This window comes from Musa acuminata, chromosome BXJ3-2 (genome assembly GCF_036884655.1).
Source record: "Musa acuminata AAA Group cultivar baxijiao chromosome BXJ3-2, Cavendish_Baxijiao_AAA, whole genome shotgun sequence".
Classification (NCBI taxonomy): Eukaryota; Viridiplantae; Streptophyta; class Magnoliopsida; order Zingiberales; family Musaceae; genus Musa; species Musa acuminata.
In genome coordinates, this window is record NC_088350.1 from 34657530 (window position 1) to 34672758 (window position 15229).

A 15229-nucleotide genomic window follows, 5' to 3' on the forward strand; every position below is an offset into this window, starting at 1 on the left:
CTTCATCTGGCCACCCTCTATCTCTTTCTATTCTGCTCCCACCACCTCTTTCCCCTTCAATGCTTCTTTGTCATACAAAGCTTGCTTGCTTGCTCCCAACACAACAAACTCTTCCCTCAGCTCCAATCATATACACATTGCATGACATATATAGTTTTTTAAAGATAAACTAATAGCATTTTCTGTTTCAATAAAAAAAAATATAAATTAGTATATTAAAGCTCTTATTAATGTGAGATATCATCATTATCTACAAAGTCTACAAGGCAGACAAACGTGTTTATCATACCAAAGTGTGACACATTTTATCTTAAAAAAAATCTTGTTAGTAAGTTTGGATTCGTGAAAGAGATATTATATCTATCCATCTTATGATGTTGAACATTATTATCTTATTTTTTAAATTTTTTTAATAATAACTAACTAAAAATTTCTAGAATTATATTGAAACTATGTATCTTCTTATATATATATATATATATATATATATATATATATATATAAACATGAGTTAATATAAAATGCTCATTTTTTTTTTTTGCTCTAAACTCTCTTGTTATTATTTTTTGTTTGTTTCATCATGTACAACAATAAGCACTCATCCTCCTACCTATGTTCTTTTACTTATTGATGGTATGGTTAGTATATTATTGGATCGGTGACTCTTCTCTCCTCCATAAACAGTTGTCAATCTCAATTATAAATAAGAAATGACTGCATCGATCGATCTCTCATTTATGACCTCATCACATCATGTGACTCATTTCTCATGTTATTATGTACCAATTTTCAAGTGACAAATAGCATTGGTTATCCAACAAGGGGAGGGGAAGAGCAAATCATGGACATCTTTGCGCCACATATTCCACAAGGTGGCAAACAACACTAGTGCGTGCTGGATGTGGCCACTGAGAAGGACAAGATGAATCTGGTCCGGAACATGAACGCAGCTCTCACTCTCATTGGAACTATTTTAATTCGTAAAGATGTGCACAAAAAGTCACATTTTGTCATCCATCCATCCAACCATCCATCCACTAAAAAGAACCCTCTCGATTCGACAACCATCACGTTTCGTTGCATTGTTTCTTTAGAGATTAACATTCCATTTCTCCTCAAACAAATAAATGTTATGCTTGCAGATGAATGAATGCAAGGAGATCAAGTTTATCCCTGGAACGGATTACTTTCTTCCATCTCAAAGTCAAGCCTCAAAATTGTTTTTCTTATCTATTTCTTTCCTTTCCATGTATCCATCCAGCTCATGATCGTTGGTGTCGATCTAATTACAAAATTTGGCATGTTTCAACTTGCACTCCCACCTGGGAAAACCTAACCAAGTGAGGATTAAAAAATAAAAAAACTACTCATTCTTTTCTAAACTATCTGAGTTGACAACCCATATGAAAGGGGTTTAAAGAAGTATATTGGTGATGCTGAAGGATGACTTATTCTTGAGCTCTCCATCGCAACAAGCTGATATGAGAGTCGATTTTAGGAGGATAGACGAAGTGCCATTTGCTGGAGGAGCACTCTCTTCTGGGCAGTATTGATGAGGCCACTGCACTCGGCATTTACAAGGACCTCTGTCATGATCGCGGCAGCATGTCCGGTAGGCTCCTCAGATGCCCTCCTCAACATGAACGCCTGTAATGGTGATTTATTGCTCCCTTAGGAAAATTAATCAGTGCATACGATAGATCGACTATAACTAAATGCCCCTTCCCCAGAATTGTCTACAAGTGTTATAACAGTAATCATTTATAAAGATAAAAGAAATATTGACTTCATAAAGATGAAAAACACCTTTGTATGAACAAGCATAATAGTTCTGCATATAGCAGAATCACTGCATTATCTAATATTTGCTGCTTCAAAATACCAGCTTGGTAAATACAAGTACTTCAACAGCTGCACCTTCTGGTCAGAATATAACAAGTTTGGTAAATGGTAATGCCTGAGGGTTGTGTAAGATAGAAAATTTCTCCTATTCACCACAGAATGGCATATTAACAGTAGAATGCACATACTATGGAAATCCAAAGGAGTTACTAACATTGTGTATCCACATATTTAAAGATTTGTTCATGCAATCCATAATAGAGATAATTCTTCTATGTTTACCGTAGAAAGCATTAGCAGCAAGCAGCCGGTGCACATATAAGGAAAAAGACAAATACCTGTCCATGATGCATTATTTCAAGGCAACCAGGTTGCTGGATCCACGGTTCCCCATCAATCTGAACAGGAAAGGGACTGTCCATGTGTAACCTTATTACTTTTCCTTGGGCCAGTCTTCGGGCTTTTGAAAGTCCTACCTGTTTTACCATTGAACAGATCAAAATTCTTTCTGATGACCTATGAAAAATATGTCCGAATCTTTCAAGATTCTACAACACTTCTCTTTTTCCTATTTAATAAAAAGAGTATTTGCTTTTTTGCTTTATCATTTCCTTATTTTGTTTCCTCCAAATTTACTAAGAAGTCATAGCCGAAAAAGAACAATATTATAATGAAAATCAGAAGAGAAGAAAGTAAAACCTGAAGTTTCCCAAGGTGCCATGCCCCAGATATGCATACAACTTCAAGTGTTTTATCATGCATCGACTGCATGCCAAAATCATCATCATGCTCATAGTCATTTTGCCATAGATCCACCCCTCCCATGTAGCTACTGATATTTAACACAAGCACACCTTCTGCATCCTGGGAGAAGTGCCAAAGATAGTGAAATAAGATAGACCCTAAAGAAGATAATATGGAATAGCTAGAAAACAAGAGTGTAATTTCACCTCTGGGATTTCAATTTCGTGACCATCGACTTCAAGCTTTACTTCCCATGGTAAATTAGCACATGTTCTGTCCATGATATCCTTGGCACCCTCTTTAGCATATCGCAACTTGTTTAGAAACTGTAAAATAGTTATCAGTCAGACATAAAATTTTAGGCCCATAATTACATTATGACCACAGCTTCGATGAAAATAAAAAGATCATTTTAGTAATGGCATCATAAAGCATGCAGCTAACTATGAGAAACCTTTCTTCCACTTCTGTAGTTATGCTCTTTCAAATTTGGAAAAGCTAACAGAAGTTCTCACAAAGTTTAGGTTTATACTGCCAGTGCTCAAATATCATGACGACTTTCATGGCATAATGCCTCTCTCTTTGAACAAAGGGTAGGGGGTCATCCTAAAAAAGCAGGACACATTCATGTTTCATGGTGCAATACGACGCACATGCTTATCTAATACGAAGCATGTGCATATTCTTTAAAAGCAAAGGTACAATAATGTATTGCAGAGAGCATTATAACTACATTGATAGTGTTGACTGTTTAAGATAAATGAACATATTAGACCTTTTGACCAGACAGAACAAGTACAATTGCTCATTGTTCAAAAACAAAAGCCAAACTTCATTACTGGGTCTTAAGGACCAAAATAGTTGTGTCAATTATATGACACCGCCAATTCAACTTATAAAAGGAATTTTATCTATCAAATTGCTTAAGTGCAACTAAAGCAGACTTCCATCTTATATTTTTTTGCTTCTAGACAAGTATAATGCTGAAGCAAAGTCAACCAGTGAAATGATAACCCCAAAGAAATATAAATAGAAAAGTTAATAAAATAGAATACCCTGATGTCTAGCTGAAATCACCTATAAAGAAAATACTCAAGGGATAAAAAGGGCTGAAGAAATTACCTGGCTATAGAACTTGTCAGGTCTTTCTTCCCGAGTCATGTGGAAGTCATATGCTACCTTTGCATCACATCCAATGCCTAGTTGAGAATGGTGGAAGAGAGAAACAGAAAAGAATTCAAAATGTTCTAGACTAAACTCATTGCTGATCGAAGTGGCCAACAGTTTAAGCAAGCATACCAAGATAGTTTGTCATGAACTTCAACTGCTTTACATTTTTGCCTTTCTCCATATTGTGTTCCTTAATTGTGACACTCCAACGATCTAACATAGTAAGTGCTGCTTGGTCGATATCATGAAGAAGGGCTTCTAAGCCACCTTGCCCTTCAATTGAAGACAAGCCTCCTCCCCATTGTAAAACTCGAGACAAGTCATTCCCTGTGCCAAGTGGAAGTATTGCAACAGGAGGAGGAGATTCAAAGTTTTCCTTCTCAATGGCATCAAGAACCCAGGCTACGGTACCATCCCCACCACAGACAAGAACTCTGAAGTATCGGATATCATGGAACATTTTCAATGCAACTTCAGGTCCCCGCATAGCGCTTAATCCAAAGATCTGAAATTATATACTTTATAATTAACAGAACTACTAATTCATTGGATACTATTAATTTAAAACCATAGAACTGTGTTGGTCAATAATTCCAATCAAACTTTAATAAACAGTAAGTGTTCCATGTTAAAGTCACTGATAAAACAGATCTATCATAAAGGCTATCAAATACTCCTTCGAATATGTATTCGTTCAGGTCAGGAAGTGCTATAACAGTATCCAAAAATATAATTATCCAGTTTTGAAATATGATTGTCCATGAACAATCAAGACAAAACTTTTTCCTATTATTTCAATTACAAGGATATTGTTCTAAAAAGCAACCATAGCAGTCACTATAATGGTCACTATGGTAGCTTATAGTGCTATGCGCCAAGGTCTGCCATACCGGATCGTACCGCCCGGTACGGGCGGTACATACCAGTCCGACAGACCAGCGGTACGTGGACCGCACCGTACCGACACTGTAGTAGCACTGTAGCTGGGTGTACCGCTCGGTACACCATACCGTACCGATACCGAACCCGGGTCGAAACGCCGGTATGGTACGATACGGCGGACCTTGCTATGCGCCATCATTTGCAATAGTGTAATATTGCGATTTAACTTACAGCTACTTTAGTAGGCTATAACAGACTAGTGGCCATTGAGTTCCGGGCTCTAGCAGGTGCTCCAAGCCCAATAACCCTTTTAACTAGCAGGTTGATATAAATCTGTTAAGAAAAGGCTAAGTTAACACAAGGTAAATGTGTTTCTAGGTTTTCAAGTAACAATGTCACAATGAAAAGATTTTGACTTTATCTTCAACCCAGCAACAACTTTTTAACTAGCAAAGGCGATTGTTCACCTATCCCACCTTGCTACTCCAGGGCAATCTCTCTCCTCTGCATGCTCTCCCTTCCCTGCACTTTGAATCCTTGCTCTCTTTCTCTCTCTCTCTCTCTCTCTCTCTCTCTCACTCTCTCACATACAGACTATAAGTGGACATCACAGTGCATTTTAATATTCTGATATTACATAGCATTTCTATTTATGTGAAACTTGTGGTTGACTCAATATGAACATTTATTTGAACCTTTGTTATAGTAATCATTGACATATTTACATTATAAATTAATTATTTCTGCCGGTGAAGAGAGTGAGATGTAACATCCGACGAGGTTGCTTCTTTATGATCTAGGTGATCGAGTTTTGAGTCACATAATGTCTCTATGCTTCAAAGGATAATACTGCAAAAATTGACCATCTGTATATCCTGCATTGGCAAGAGCCTTGTTCAATTGGACTTCCCATCGTTTTTTATTATTGGTGAACCGTTTTGTGCTCGGAGTGCCTAACATATGCTACCTTCCTTGAAGATCATCTACCACTATGGTTTGGCACACACAATTTACAATATAAAGGTAAAAGAATTTTAAAAATAAAAAACAGAAAAATAGAAAATAAAAATAAGATTATATTCAGAACATATATGCTTTCACCAAAACATCACTACCAAAAAACATGATATGGTGTATAAAGAGAGAGAAAATACTAATTAAATAGCCAAGAAACAACATAAAGTACACTGACCTGTACAGGGTTCAGTAACATGTTCAATCTCCTTCTTAGAGAAGTTCCATTCTGACCACCACTTTTGGCATTAATAAAAACAAGAAGTGGTCTGGCATCCTGCGGCAAATCAACCACCTTATACTTGTCTATTCCATCAACATCAACAGTGTACTTGTTTTTCTTGTAGAGAACCTTGCTAGTGCTTCTAAGATTTGCTGATCCATCGTCCTGATTGTTCTTTTTGTTGGACTTGTTCCATCCAGCAAGCCTTCTAAGCATTGATTCAAATAGCGAGTTTTCCTCCATATCATTCTGCAATTTACTATTAGGAATTCCAGAAGGCACTGGATGGTTGTTGCCATATTTACTTCGGTTTTGCCGCCTTCTCAAGCCACCCCTCATTGATGAAGCAATTATCTCTTCCTTGATAGAATTCAACATACCACTAGTTGTTTGTCTCCCATTTGGGTTTTGCACAGAAAGAGGAGAAAGGATAAGTCTTCTTAGAGGGCCTAAATCACAAACATTACCAGTCTCTTTCAGTAATTTGGCATGACAATCAACATGTACAAGGCGCTGACACCACAAGCAGCACCAAATGGGAGAAGCACCAAGAAAAGGTATGCCACATAGTTCATCACAGTAACAGCAAAAACAAGACATCTCGGGGTTCTCATCCGAGTTCACCCATCTCTCCGACCAATGATGCAGCAGGTGAGATGCACCAGCTTGTGCTACAAGTTTGCAGTCTTTTGTGGCATACTGAGAACAGTGAAAATGAGCTGCAACACCACAAACAGTGCAACGGTGAATGAGACCATTCCCTGTCCCATTGGCACCACAAGTTTGTGGGGAGGCTAATGAATACAAACAAACAAAACATGTGGATGGTTGACCACTATGAGAGCAGTCTTCGGTCCATGCATGAGGCGCAGTTGGACATTTTAGATGTGCCCATGCTTTCTTTTTTTCTCTAGCTGCGGCTTTAACCCAGTTCACAGATGCCTGCCTCTGCAACTTTAGGAACACATAAACAACAGCCAGAAGTCCAAATGATCCAGCAGTGACGAGCCAACTAAAAATCCCAAATCTGAAAACCACAGATTCAGTAGCCATTCTTAAAAGTGTGGCACCAAAATCCATAATTATTAGCCTCAGTTGGATCCAAAAAAAAATCTGAAAAGAAAACATGATGACCACTAAGCAATTCAGTTTAAGTACACATAATGTCATTCCTCTCTCCAAGATGAACAAGTTAAGTTGATTGAAGCACCATTCAAACATCATATAACAGCATTCATTTATGATCAAGACATGCAAAAAAGACTTTGTCATTGCTGTTCAATGGTGTCAGAAAAAATATCCGGAATTATTTATGACATGCACCAACGAGGAGAAGACATTAAGCAGAAATCATATGGGTTCTAAACTTATATAGAAAATTATTCTGAAGTTGTCTAACTAGTGATTCAACAAACAATTCAAACATCCCAATAAGTCCAACCTTCCAAGATATGTATGTAGGTAATTGCTGTTGAAAGACTGGAGTTCATAGACCAAATATAAGATGAAGAACTTTTGTCATTATTACGACAGGCGAATCAATTTTAAGCTATGGAAACTTCATGTCAAAACGGAAGTCCCATCACGAGAGCACCTCAGAAACGACAAGCAGAAGAAGATGCAGAAGTCCACAATCAAGAAGGAAACGCCAGTCAAAAGCCCAAATCAATCTACCGAAGCTACATCCGACGAAAGACAGCAAAAACCCTAACAGCGATTCAAGAATCATCAAGCCAACACATAAACCGACACAGCGGCAGCGAATGCCCATAACATCGGGGCCAGATCTGATCCTACATTACCAGAACAAAAAAACTGCAAACACAGACAACCAATTACGTACCTCCAAAATCCAAACCCCTCAATTCCTCTCCCGCACTCTATCGCTCTCTTCTCTTTCTCGATCGCCTCTTCCTTATAGGCGAAGGAAAGAAGAAGAAGAAGCGAAAGGAAAGGAGAAATGGCGACGGAACCAAGGCGGGTTTGGCCGTCGACGGCTTTATATCGTTGCATCACATGGGATACGATGCGCGCACTCACGATGTCCATATACACGTATATAAACGCATGCGTAGCGGACGTGCGACTTCGTAAAACAAAGCAGGGGAAAAGTGTTTTCTGATTTTTTTTTTGTTTTTTGCTTTTTTGTTTTGGAGAGAAAACAAATCTGATCTGGTCAAACATTTATACGAATATATATAATTAATAATAATAATACTAATAAACAATAATAATAAAAGAAAAAAATACAAAATAAAAAGGTCAATATAAGCCAATAATGTCTTACAGAATGAGAGATAATAATGATGAATTATCATATTCTTAATTCCATAATTACTCAACAAAAAACTAATTATATCTTTTAGTGTTTCATCTTTATGATAATTGGTACATTGGTTATAACATATTATAACAATCAGATACATAATAATATCATAAAAGTAATTGAATGAGAGGGAGGGTTAATAATTAATTACTTATGATAACCTTTATAGAATATTGTAATGAGAGGCAGAACCTGCAATAAAGTGTAGAGATTCTTCCTGATTAAATGCAGAGAATCTTTAGCAAAACTTTGGGAGATTAAAAACAGAAAAGAATGCCTAGAGATATATTAATAACACATCTTTAATGTAGAGAATCAAGTCCATGCATGCTTCTTGATGCCTTGGAAGAATCATATTATGTTGCATATAAAGTGGCCAAAAAAATTCATCATTTTCTACTATCAATCTTTATTTTATTCCATTAAAATGCTGAGAATATTAAAACAGGAAGAGAACATTCAGGTGGGGGAGGAAACAGAACCTTCATTGTTCTTGCTGTAGTGGCCCAGACCAAGTGTTCCATGTTCTTATTGTTGTCGTATACTCCTGCATACAATCAATTCAAAACTGGTTGGAGCTAATTAGTTGTCCCAATATCTAACAGATGATCTCATTTATGAACTCAGAAAATGATAGATTCGAATATGAACTCACAGGCCAATCTTGTCACTGTTACAACAATATCATGCAACAGGAATGATATAAAAATTACAGTTGAGATCCAACACTCCTGTTCAAGCCAAGCTCATGCGACCTTATGCTGCCGTCCTCACCATAAAGAAAGAAAAAAGGTCATGATGTATGGGCATCACATGAATATGACATTTTCTTCACGTTGCAGCAAAGTAAGCAAGCTTATTCAAGGCATTGGCTTACCAGATCATGGAGTTGGAATGGGAAATGGCAGTCAAATGGCAATGATGATGGATATATAAGCCCAGATTTGTGAGCTAAATTAATCTCACCAGTCCTGAAAGAGACAAGCATGCAAGAAGGATCCAAGTATTAATCATGATAAAGAGTGCAGTTGACTGTAGTTTTCAGGCTAATCTAAAATCCTTAAGAGACGAAGAAAGGGAAGTGGCAGATGAGCAACCTAACAACCAATTAACATACCTGTCTCGACGATGACCAGTTCCAGTTCCAATCACTGCTTTAAATGGTGTCACAATGAGGACAACTTATATGAAACAGTTTACAGATGAAGCAGGAAAAGTGAAGGGAATCCGATAAGTTCTACTTGCACATGAACAAGTTTAGCAGTCAGAAGAATGATTTTCCATCCAAATTGTAAACGGCACAGGCAAGATGTGGACTGCGACCATAGACTATCTTGTGTTTTGCGTCATCGTTTGATCCAAATATTTGACCTGGTAAAAGAATGCATGCTTGGTGATGCTTCTGGTTCTGGAAGTCAGAGGAAGAAGACTTCTGGTTCTGGAAGTGGCAGATGAGCAACCTTACAACCAATTAACATACCTGTCTCAATGATGACCAGTTCCAGTTCCAGTCACTGCTTTAAATGGTGTCACAATGAGGACAATTTATATGAAACAGTTTACAGATGAAGCAGGAAAGTGAAGGGAATCAGATAAGTTCTACTTGTACATGAACAAGTTTAGCAGTCAGAAGATGATTTTCCATCCAAATTGTAAATGGCACAGTCAAGATGTGGGCTGCAACCATAGACTATCTTGTGTTTTGTGTCATTGGTTGATCCAAATATTTGGCCTGGTAAAAGAATGCATGCCTGGTGATGCTTCTGGTTCTGGAAGTCAGAGGAAAAAGACTTAGAAGTAGGAACACATTAAATTGCATACAACAACAATGACAACAACAATACTATTTGGGGTTGGCTACATGGATTTTGTTCATCATCAAGCTTGTCTATGACAATGTCATTGGCCACACATGATATTGGTATCGCATGAGACCAATGATTTCAAAATTGAGATTTTTTTTCTAGTTGTTTTGGTATTAGAAGTAAGCAAATTTCCAATATATTTCATTTTCGTGAAATTTCTTAGAAGCATTTTAGTTTACTTCTTATATATGAGAAGAGATCACCGAGGAAGAGGTTGCATAGGAGCTTCACCAACTCCCAGCTAATATCAAGATCATATATACAAATATACAAATATGGTTAGATGTACTGGTACATTGAAATGATCTAGAGTATGAAGGAAGCAAAGGCAGCACATTGAGAAAATACAGCCGGCCCAACTTCTAAGCAATACCTAATGCACATGCCAGATGCTTGTACAATACTAAAGCAACACGAGTATTAACCATCAAGGAGAAGCAACAAATCCATAAATATTGTGCTCGAGAAAAAACCTCTTATGGTAATTCTCATAACTCTGTACATAATTAAATCCGGTGTTCTCCGAATAGAACAATTTATTTGGAAATGAAAGACCAACAAAATGAAATTAACATGAATAACACACTCCAACTACACCCTTTTCTTTAGAGAAAAATGCAACATAGACCAAAAGAACTAATAGAAAGTCATTCTAGAATTAGCTTAAAAACATGGCCTCATGGTAACTGGCATTATTGTCATTACTGACACCAATATTTCAAGTCTTCTAAACACTTCAAGATAGAAAGTTTAAGGGTTACGTCAAAAAAATGCTACATGCTTTGCATGTTGAAACTCCCCAATAAAATCCCAAGGAGAATGAGGTCTGGAATTTGGAACAAAAAATCCATGCAAATTTGCAGAAGATACAACAACAACAACAACAAAACTGTGAATTTGCAAAAGATAATAATGAAATTATTATCCTTTTTCTATTTCTATTTTTTTTTTAGTGCAAACATGTAGACTATTACATGGTAAACAATTCTGTAGATAAGCATCAGATTTGTGAATCAGGAAATAGTTACTTGATACACTATTCTAATCTCTTTAAATATCTATAGAAAAATGAACCAAGGGAAGGATGCAGTCAAGTATAAAAAAAAGCACTTAATTTTGTCATCATCGAAAGAATGCTCCTGAGTTTCAAATTATGATGTCTGATTTTAGGATGTTTTTTTCTACTAAATTCTTAAATAGGCCTGATCAAATCCAAATTCCAAAGCATTCTAATGAAGTAGAAGTATCCAAATGATCTCAATTTCAATATGTACAGATATACCGAGCCTGCTCGTTATGGTACGTACTGACCAGTACACCTCAGTAACGATCAAAATCCAATGTGTACCGATCGGTACCAAGGCATATTGGTCAGTACGCACCAAATTTCGACTATTATCGCCCGGTATGGACCTCGTAGCGCCCAACACGAGGTCAAAACACCTGTACTGCCCGGTAGAGGGTGATCTGCATACCGGTATCCTCTCGGACTGGTACATACAGCCCGTACCGGGCGGTACACGTCGAAATTGAAAAACCTAGAAGTATCCACTCAAGAAGTCCTCAAATGGAAACCTTTCCATGACTAAATTCAATCTCATAGGAGTTGAAGTGACAAGAAAATAAGCGCAAAGAAACATGGGTAACAATGATGAGGATAGTAATTGGTCTTTAAAGCAAGAGAGCATCTGACCCTAGTCATGTTTCAAATCTTGGCATATACAGCCAACTTAGAATTGCGGTCCTCATAAAGAGATGAGAACTTGTTTAGAATTGTCTTGTTAAATGTTTGCATTTAGAAATCATAAGAGATCTTAGCTTGGTGACCAATGGTAAGGATCATTCACGTTTAGAAATGGGAAGCATGAAACACCTGTTTTCCACATACCTCAGATAAGGCATTTGTATCATAATTCACAACCTAGGAAAAAATAGAGCCATTCAAGATTTTTATGAAGGCATATAGTACAACTTGTACATGCTACAATTTCCAAACTGCTCTTTATTAACTTTAAACCCCATACTAGGCAAAGCATAAATTTGATTAGTGTACAACAGTACAGTCACTAGCAAGACAAGATGTAAAACACTTGAGCAAGAAGCTTCAAGATTTGGTTTAATTAAAGCCCATGAGCACCATATGTTATCTGCAAAGACTGTAACAGTAACACCCTTTTTAGTATATGAGAGTGGCAGTTATCAGATAGAATCCATATTAAGTTGCAAGTGGTAGATCGATAACTAAAATCCAAGTCTCCAATCACATAACTTCAGAATTGCATAAAGGCCCTAAATTTGAAGAGGTAGAATGAAAGCTCTGCAAACATTAAAAGCAGGCTTATGAGGGAGACAATTTTCTTGTCAATTACTGTATCTAATATTAATCATGAAACTCAAAGGAAAATTGGATGAACACTAAATTGAAGGAAAAATTTCTTGTCCATTAGCAGTAGATTGACTAGCATAGCATGACTAAAGATAACACTTCATTTTTTTCCTTTCTACAACCAGGTGATCTGAGTAACTGAAAATTTCTAATGCGGTAATAATGGATTAAGCCTCTACAAATATCAAGAAACACATAATTTGTAAACTTTATGTTTTTGTTTTCTATAGCCAACAACACCTGCGAGGGAAGTTATGTAAGTAGCTCAAATCATTTAAGTTAATAATGTACTACTATACATGGATAGAATTTGAGAACTAAACTCATAGATCATTGCAGGTAAAAATTTAAGATAGTTCTGGACATTTAAAAGCTTGATCTAATATTCTATCAATACATGGTGTTGGAGACATGAGCGAGAAAAGCAAAGCATCTCACACTTCAAATAAGTGGTTTTTATAGAAAAATTTCCAATCAGAATCACCAGAAGAATCCAACACAAGTCCCTCTATGCTAATGGATTCGGCACATGAGGTCGGTCCTTCTGGAGGAACTTTTGCTTCAACCTTTTCCGCATCAAACACGAACTCAATAGACCCAAAACCAGCTGTTGCAATCTGTTCATTTTGATTCTTTAGAATGGAGCTGCTACTTCTGGGTTCAAACTTAAGATTGGCAATTGGTCCTGCTCTGTCTTCTTCATGGTGATTGAAGTTATCCTCATCATCTGATAGCCACTGACTGCCATCCAGTTCACCCATCTCAAAGATCCTACTCACCAGTCCTTCTCTCCATGATATCCTTGTCTGAGAACTTGGAAATACCTGTTCTTTAGCACAAATATTTTTCACTGCAGAGTTTCTGTCACATGATGGATTTTGAAAACGATTTAGATCAACAGAGTTTGATGGGGTTGCCAGGCATCCAAACTGGAAATTGAGCTTGGTTGATGGCACTTGACAACTTGTCTCGTTGCTTACTGGCTTTGGTGACCAGCTGATGTTCTCGATAGCTTCTGCCATTTTGTCAATCTTCAAGTCAGACAAATTTAATTTCTTTGTTGAGCTCGAGGAAGATGATGGGGTGCAGATAGCATGGCCTTCAATCCAAGAGTTGCCAGAAAATGTTGAGCTCTCCAATGCAGAACCATAACGGTGTGCTCCCCTCTCTTGTTGAGGCCTAAGAAGTTTGCTTTTAGATGTCTTTGCAATCCTTTCTAAGATCATAGAGAAAGGACTAATACTACCACCAGTAGTAGGGGTTTTCTGAATTCCAATACCAGATGATGGTGTTGCTTCTAGACCTGGAGGCTTGAAATCCAACAACCCCCTGAGGTCAGGTGAGTTCACCATGTTTGAATTATTAGGAGAGAACCCCCAAAATCCATGATCAAGTGAAGTTCTAGTCTGCAATGAGAACTCATCTCTGGGCATGCTGTCTCCACCTTCACAAGTGGGAAGAAGCCAATCCACGGAAGCTTCAGCAGGGCGATGCACCATATGAACTTTCGAGCTAGAACTAACACTGCTACCAAGATCGGAGTTAACCTTCTCTGAGGGTGAAGACAGCCAACGTATAGATGCCACCGCAAGAGGAGGAGGTATTGCAGAGACCCGAGTTGGATCGGTACCCCCAACATTAACATCTTCGATGTCCAATCCACATCCGCCGATAGTCAGTATGCCTCTCGGCCGGCATTTCCTCCGGTCGTGCACTCTGGCGATCACATGGCCTGCGGCAAAACAAGCAGGTGTGGCAGCCACCGCAGAAGCATCCACGGGGACCTCGGGCGAAATGGACGCTTGAACGGGAGGTGTGGTGGCCGAAGTCGGTGTGAGAGTTATCATTTGTTCCACTTCCTTCGCTGCCTCCAAGACGACATGAGCATCAAAACCCTGAAGTGTTTTCTCAGGAGTCGAAGCCAAACGAGAACCTACCTTTCCCTCCGAACCCTCTTCAAGATCGAATTTTGAGTCGGGGTTTTGTTCGTTGGAGGCAGGTCTTCTCTTGTTCCAGAGCTGGAGGAGGTCTGGGGTTCTCGGTTTCGAGGGTTTACTCGATCCGAGCTGCTTGGGGACACCAGGACTGGATTTTGATTCATTCTTTTGGGTCCGGTACCTGGAAGGGTTTGTGAGGTTCCTGGGATTGGTGGCGTCGTTTCTGGGATTGGAAGGCGCCGATCGGGGAGTTCTTGGACGCGGCTTGGATCGGGCAAGCGGCTCCTTAGCAGAGGAGTTGGGGAGCAAGAACCTGAAGCAACCCCCTTTGGGAGCCTCGGCGGAGCCAAAAGGAGGAGGAACGGAGCCACTGTTGAGCTCCTTCAGTGGATTTCTGGGGCTCAGCTTCTTCTTGGCCTCAAATTTCTTCGCCAGAGACTCCTTCGAGCTCCTCCTCTCCAGCTTCGGAGGCCCGTTCGTGACATCTCGCCCCATTCCGTCGACAGATCCGTTGGCAACGTGGAATCTTTTTCAAATGAGACGACGAGGGTTCCTCCGCCTTCGGCTCGATCCTCGACGTCTGCTCGATTCAAATCGTTCTACATGCGACGTGAGGCAGAGGTAGGCAACGATCTGAACCGTCCATGATGCGGACACGATTCATATTGGGCGGTAGGATCTCTGACGGCAGCTTGAGATTGACGGCGGTGATCGGCTCGGTCAGTCCTCTCGACCTTACAGATAATGCAATTTTATTGATATTAAATGATTTGATGAAAATTGTCAACTTGACCTTTATTTTGGCAGCTAGTGGTCGGTGCTATTGACTTGAGTCGAATG

The 15229-nt window shown here is 38.7% G+C and overlaps 2 protein-coding genes across 3 annotated transcripts; both read right to left on the reverse strand.

Annotated features, from left to right (window-relative positions):
- Positions 1 to 1198: 1198 nt before the first annotated feature.
- Positions 1199 to 7843, reverse strand: LOC103976566 (diacylglycerol kinase 2). Of its 2 annotated transcripts, none has more exons than XM_009391817.3 (8): positions 7719 to 7843; positions 5831 to 6988; positions 3886 to 4261; positions 3709 to 3785; positions 2793 to 2912; positions 2542 to 2706; positions 2181 to 2318; positions 1199 to 1647 (listed from the first exon to the last, which is right to left on the reverse strand). In XM_009391817.3, the coding sequence occupies exons 2-8, from the start codon at positions 6953 to 6955 to the stop codon at positions 1495 to 1497; spliced, it is 2154 nt and encodes a 717-aa protein (XP_009390092.2). In that variant the 5' UTR covers positions 6956 to 6988; positions 7719 to 7843; the 3' UTR covers positions 1199 to 1494. The 2 variants fall into 2 exon arrangements, with proteins under 2 accessions (XP_009390092.2, XP_064994477.1); XM_065138405.1 differs by lacking the exon at positions 1199 to 1647 and adding an exon at positions 1655 to 1920.
- Positions 7844 to 12792: 4949 nt separating this feature from the next.
- LOC103976607 (uncharacterized) lies at positions 12793 to 14933 on the reverse strand. The gene has a single exon (XM_018822108.2). It carries the CDS (start codon positions 14882 to 14884, stop codon positions 12887 to 12889), a length of 1998 nt encoding a protein of 665 aa, XP_018677653.2. The 5' UTR covers positions 14885 to 14933; the 3' UTR covers positions 12793 to 12886.
- Positions 14934 to 15229: the final 296 nt, after the last annotated feature.

Coding starts and splice junctions, on each gene's coding strand:
- LOC103976607 (XM_018822108.2), bottom strand. CDS start 14,884: ATGGGGCGAGATGTCACGAACGGGCCTCCGAAGCTGGAGAGGAGGAGC.
- LOC103976566 (XM_009391817.3), bottom strand. CDS start 6,955: ATGGATTTTGGTGCCACACTTTTAAGAATGGCTACTGAATCTGTGGTT. Junction 3,786..3,885: donor GTTCATGACAAACTATCTTG/GTATGCTTGCTT, acceptor ATTCTCAACTAG/GCATTGGATGTGATGCAAAG. Junction 2,913..3,708: donor CTGACAAGTTCTATAGCCAG/GTAATTTCTTCA, acceptor ACTATTTTACAG/TTTCTAAACAAGTTGCGATA.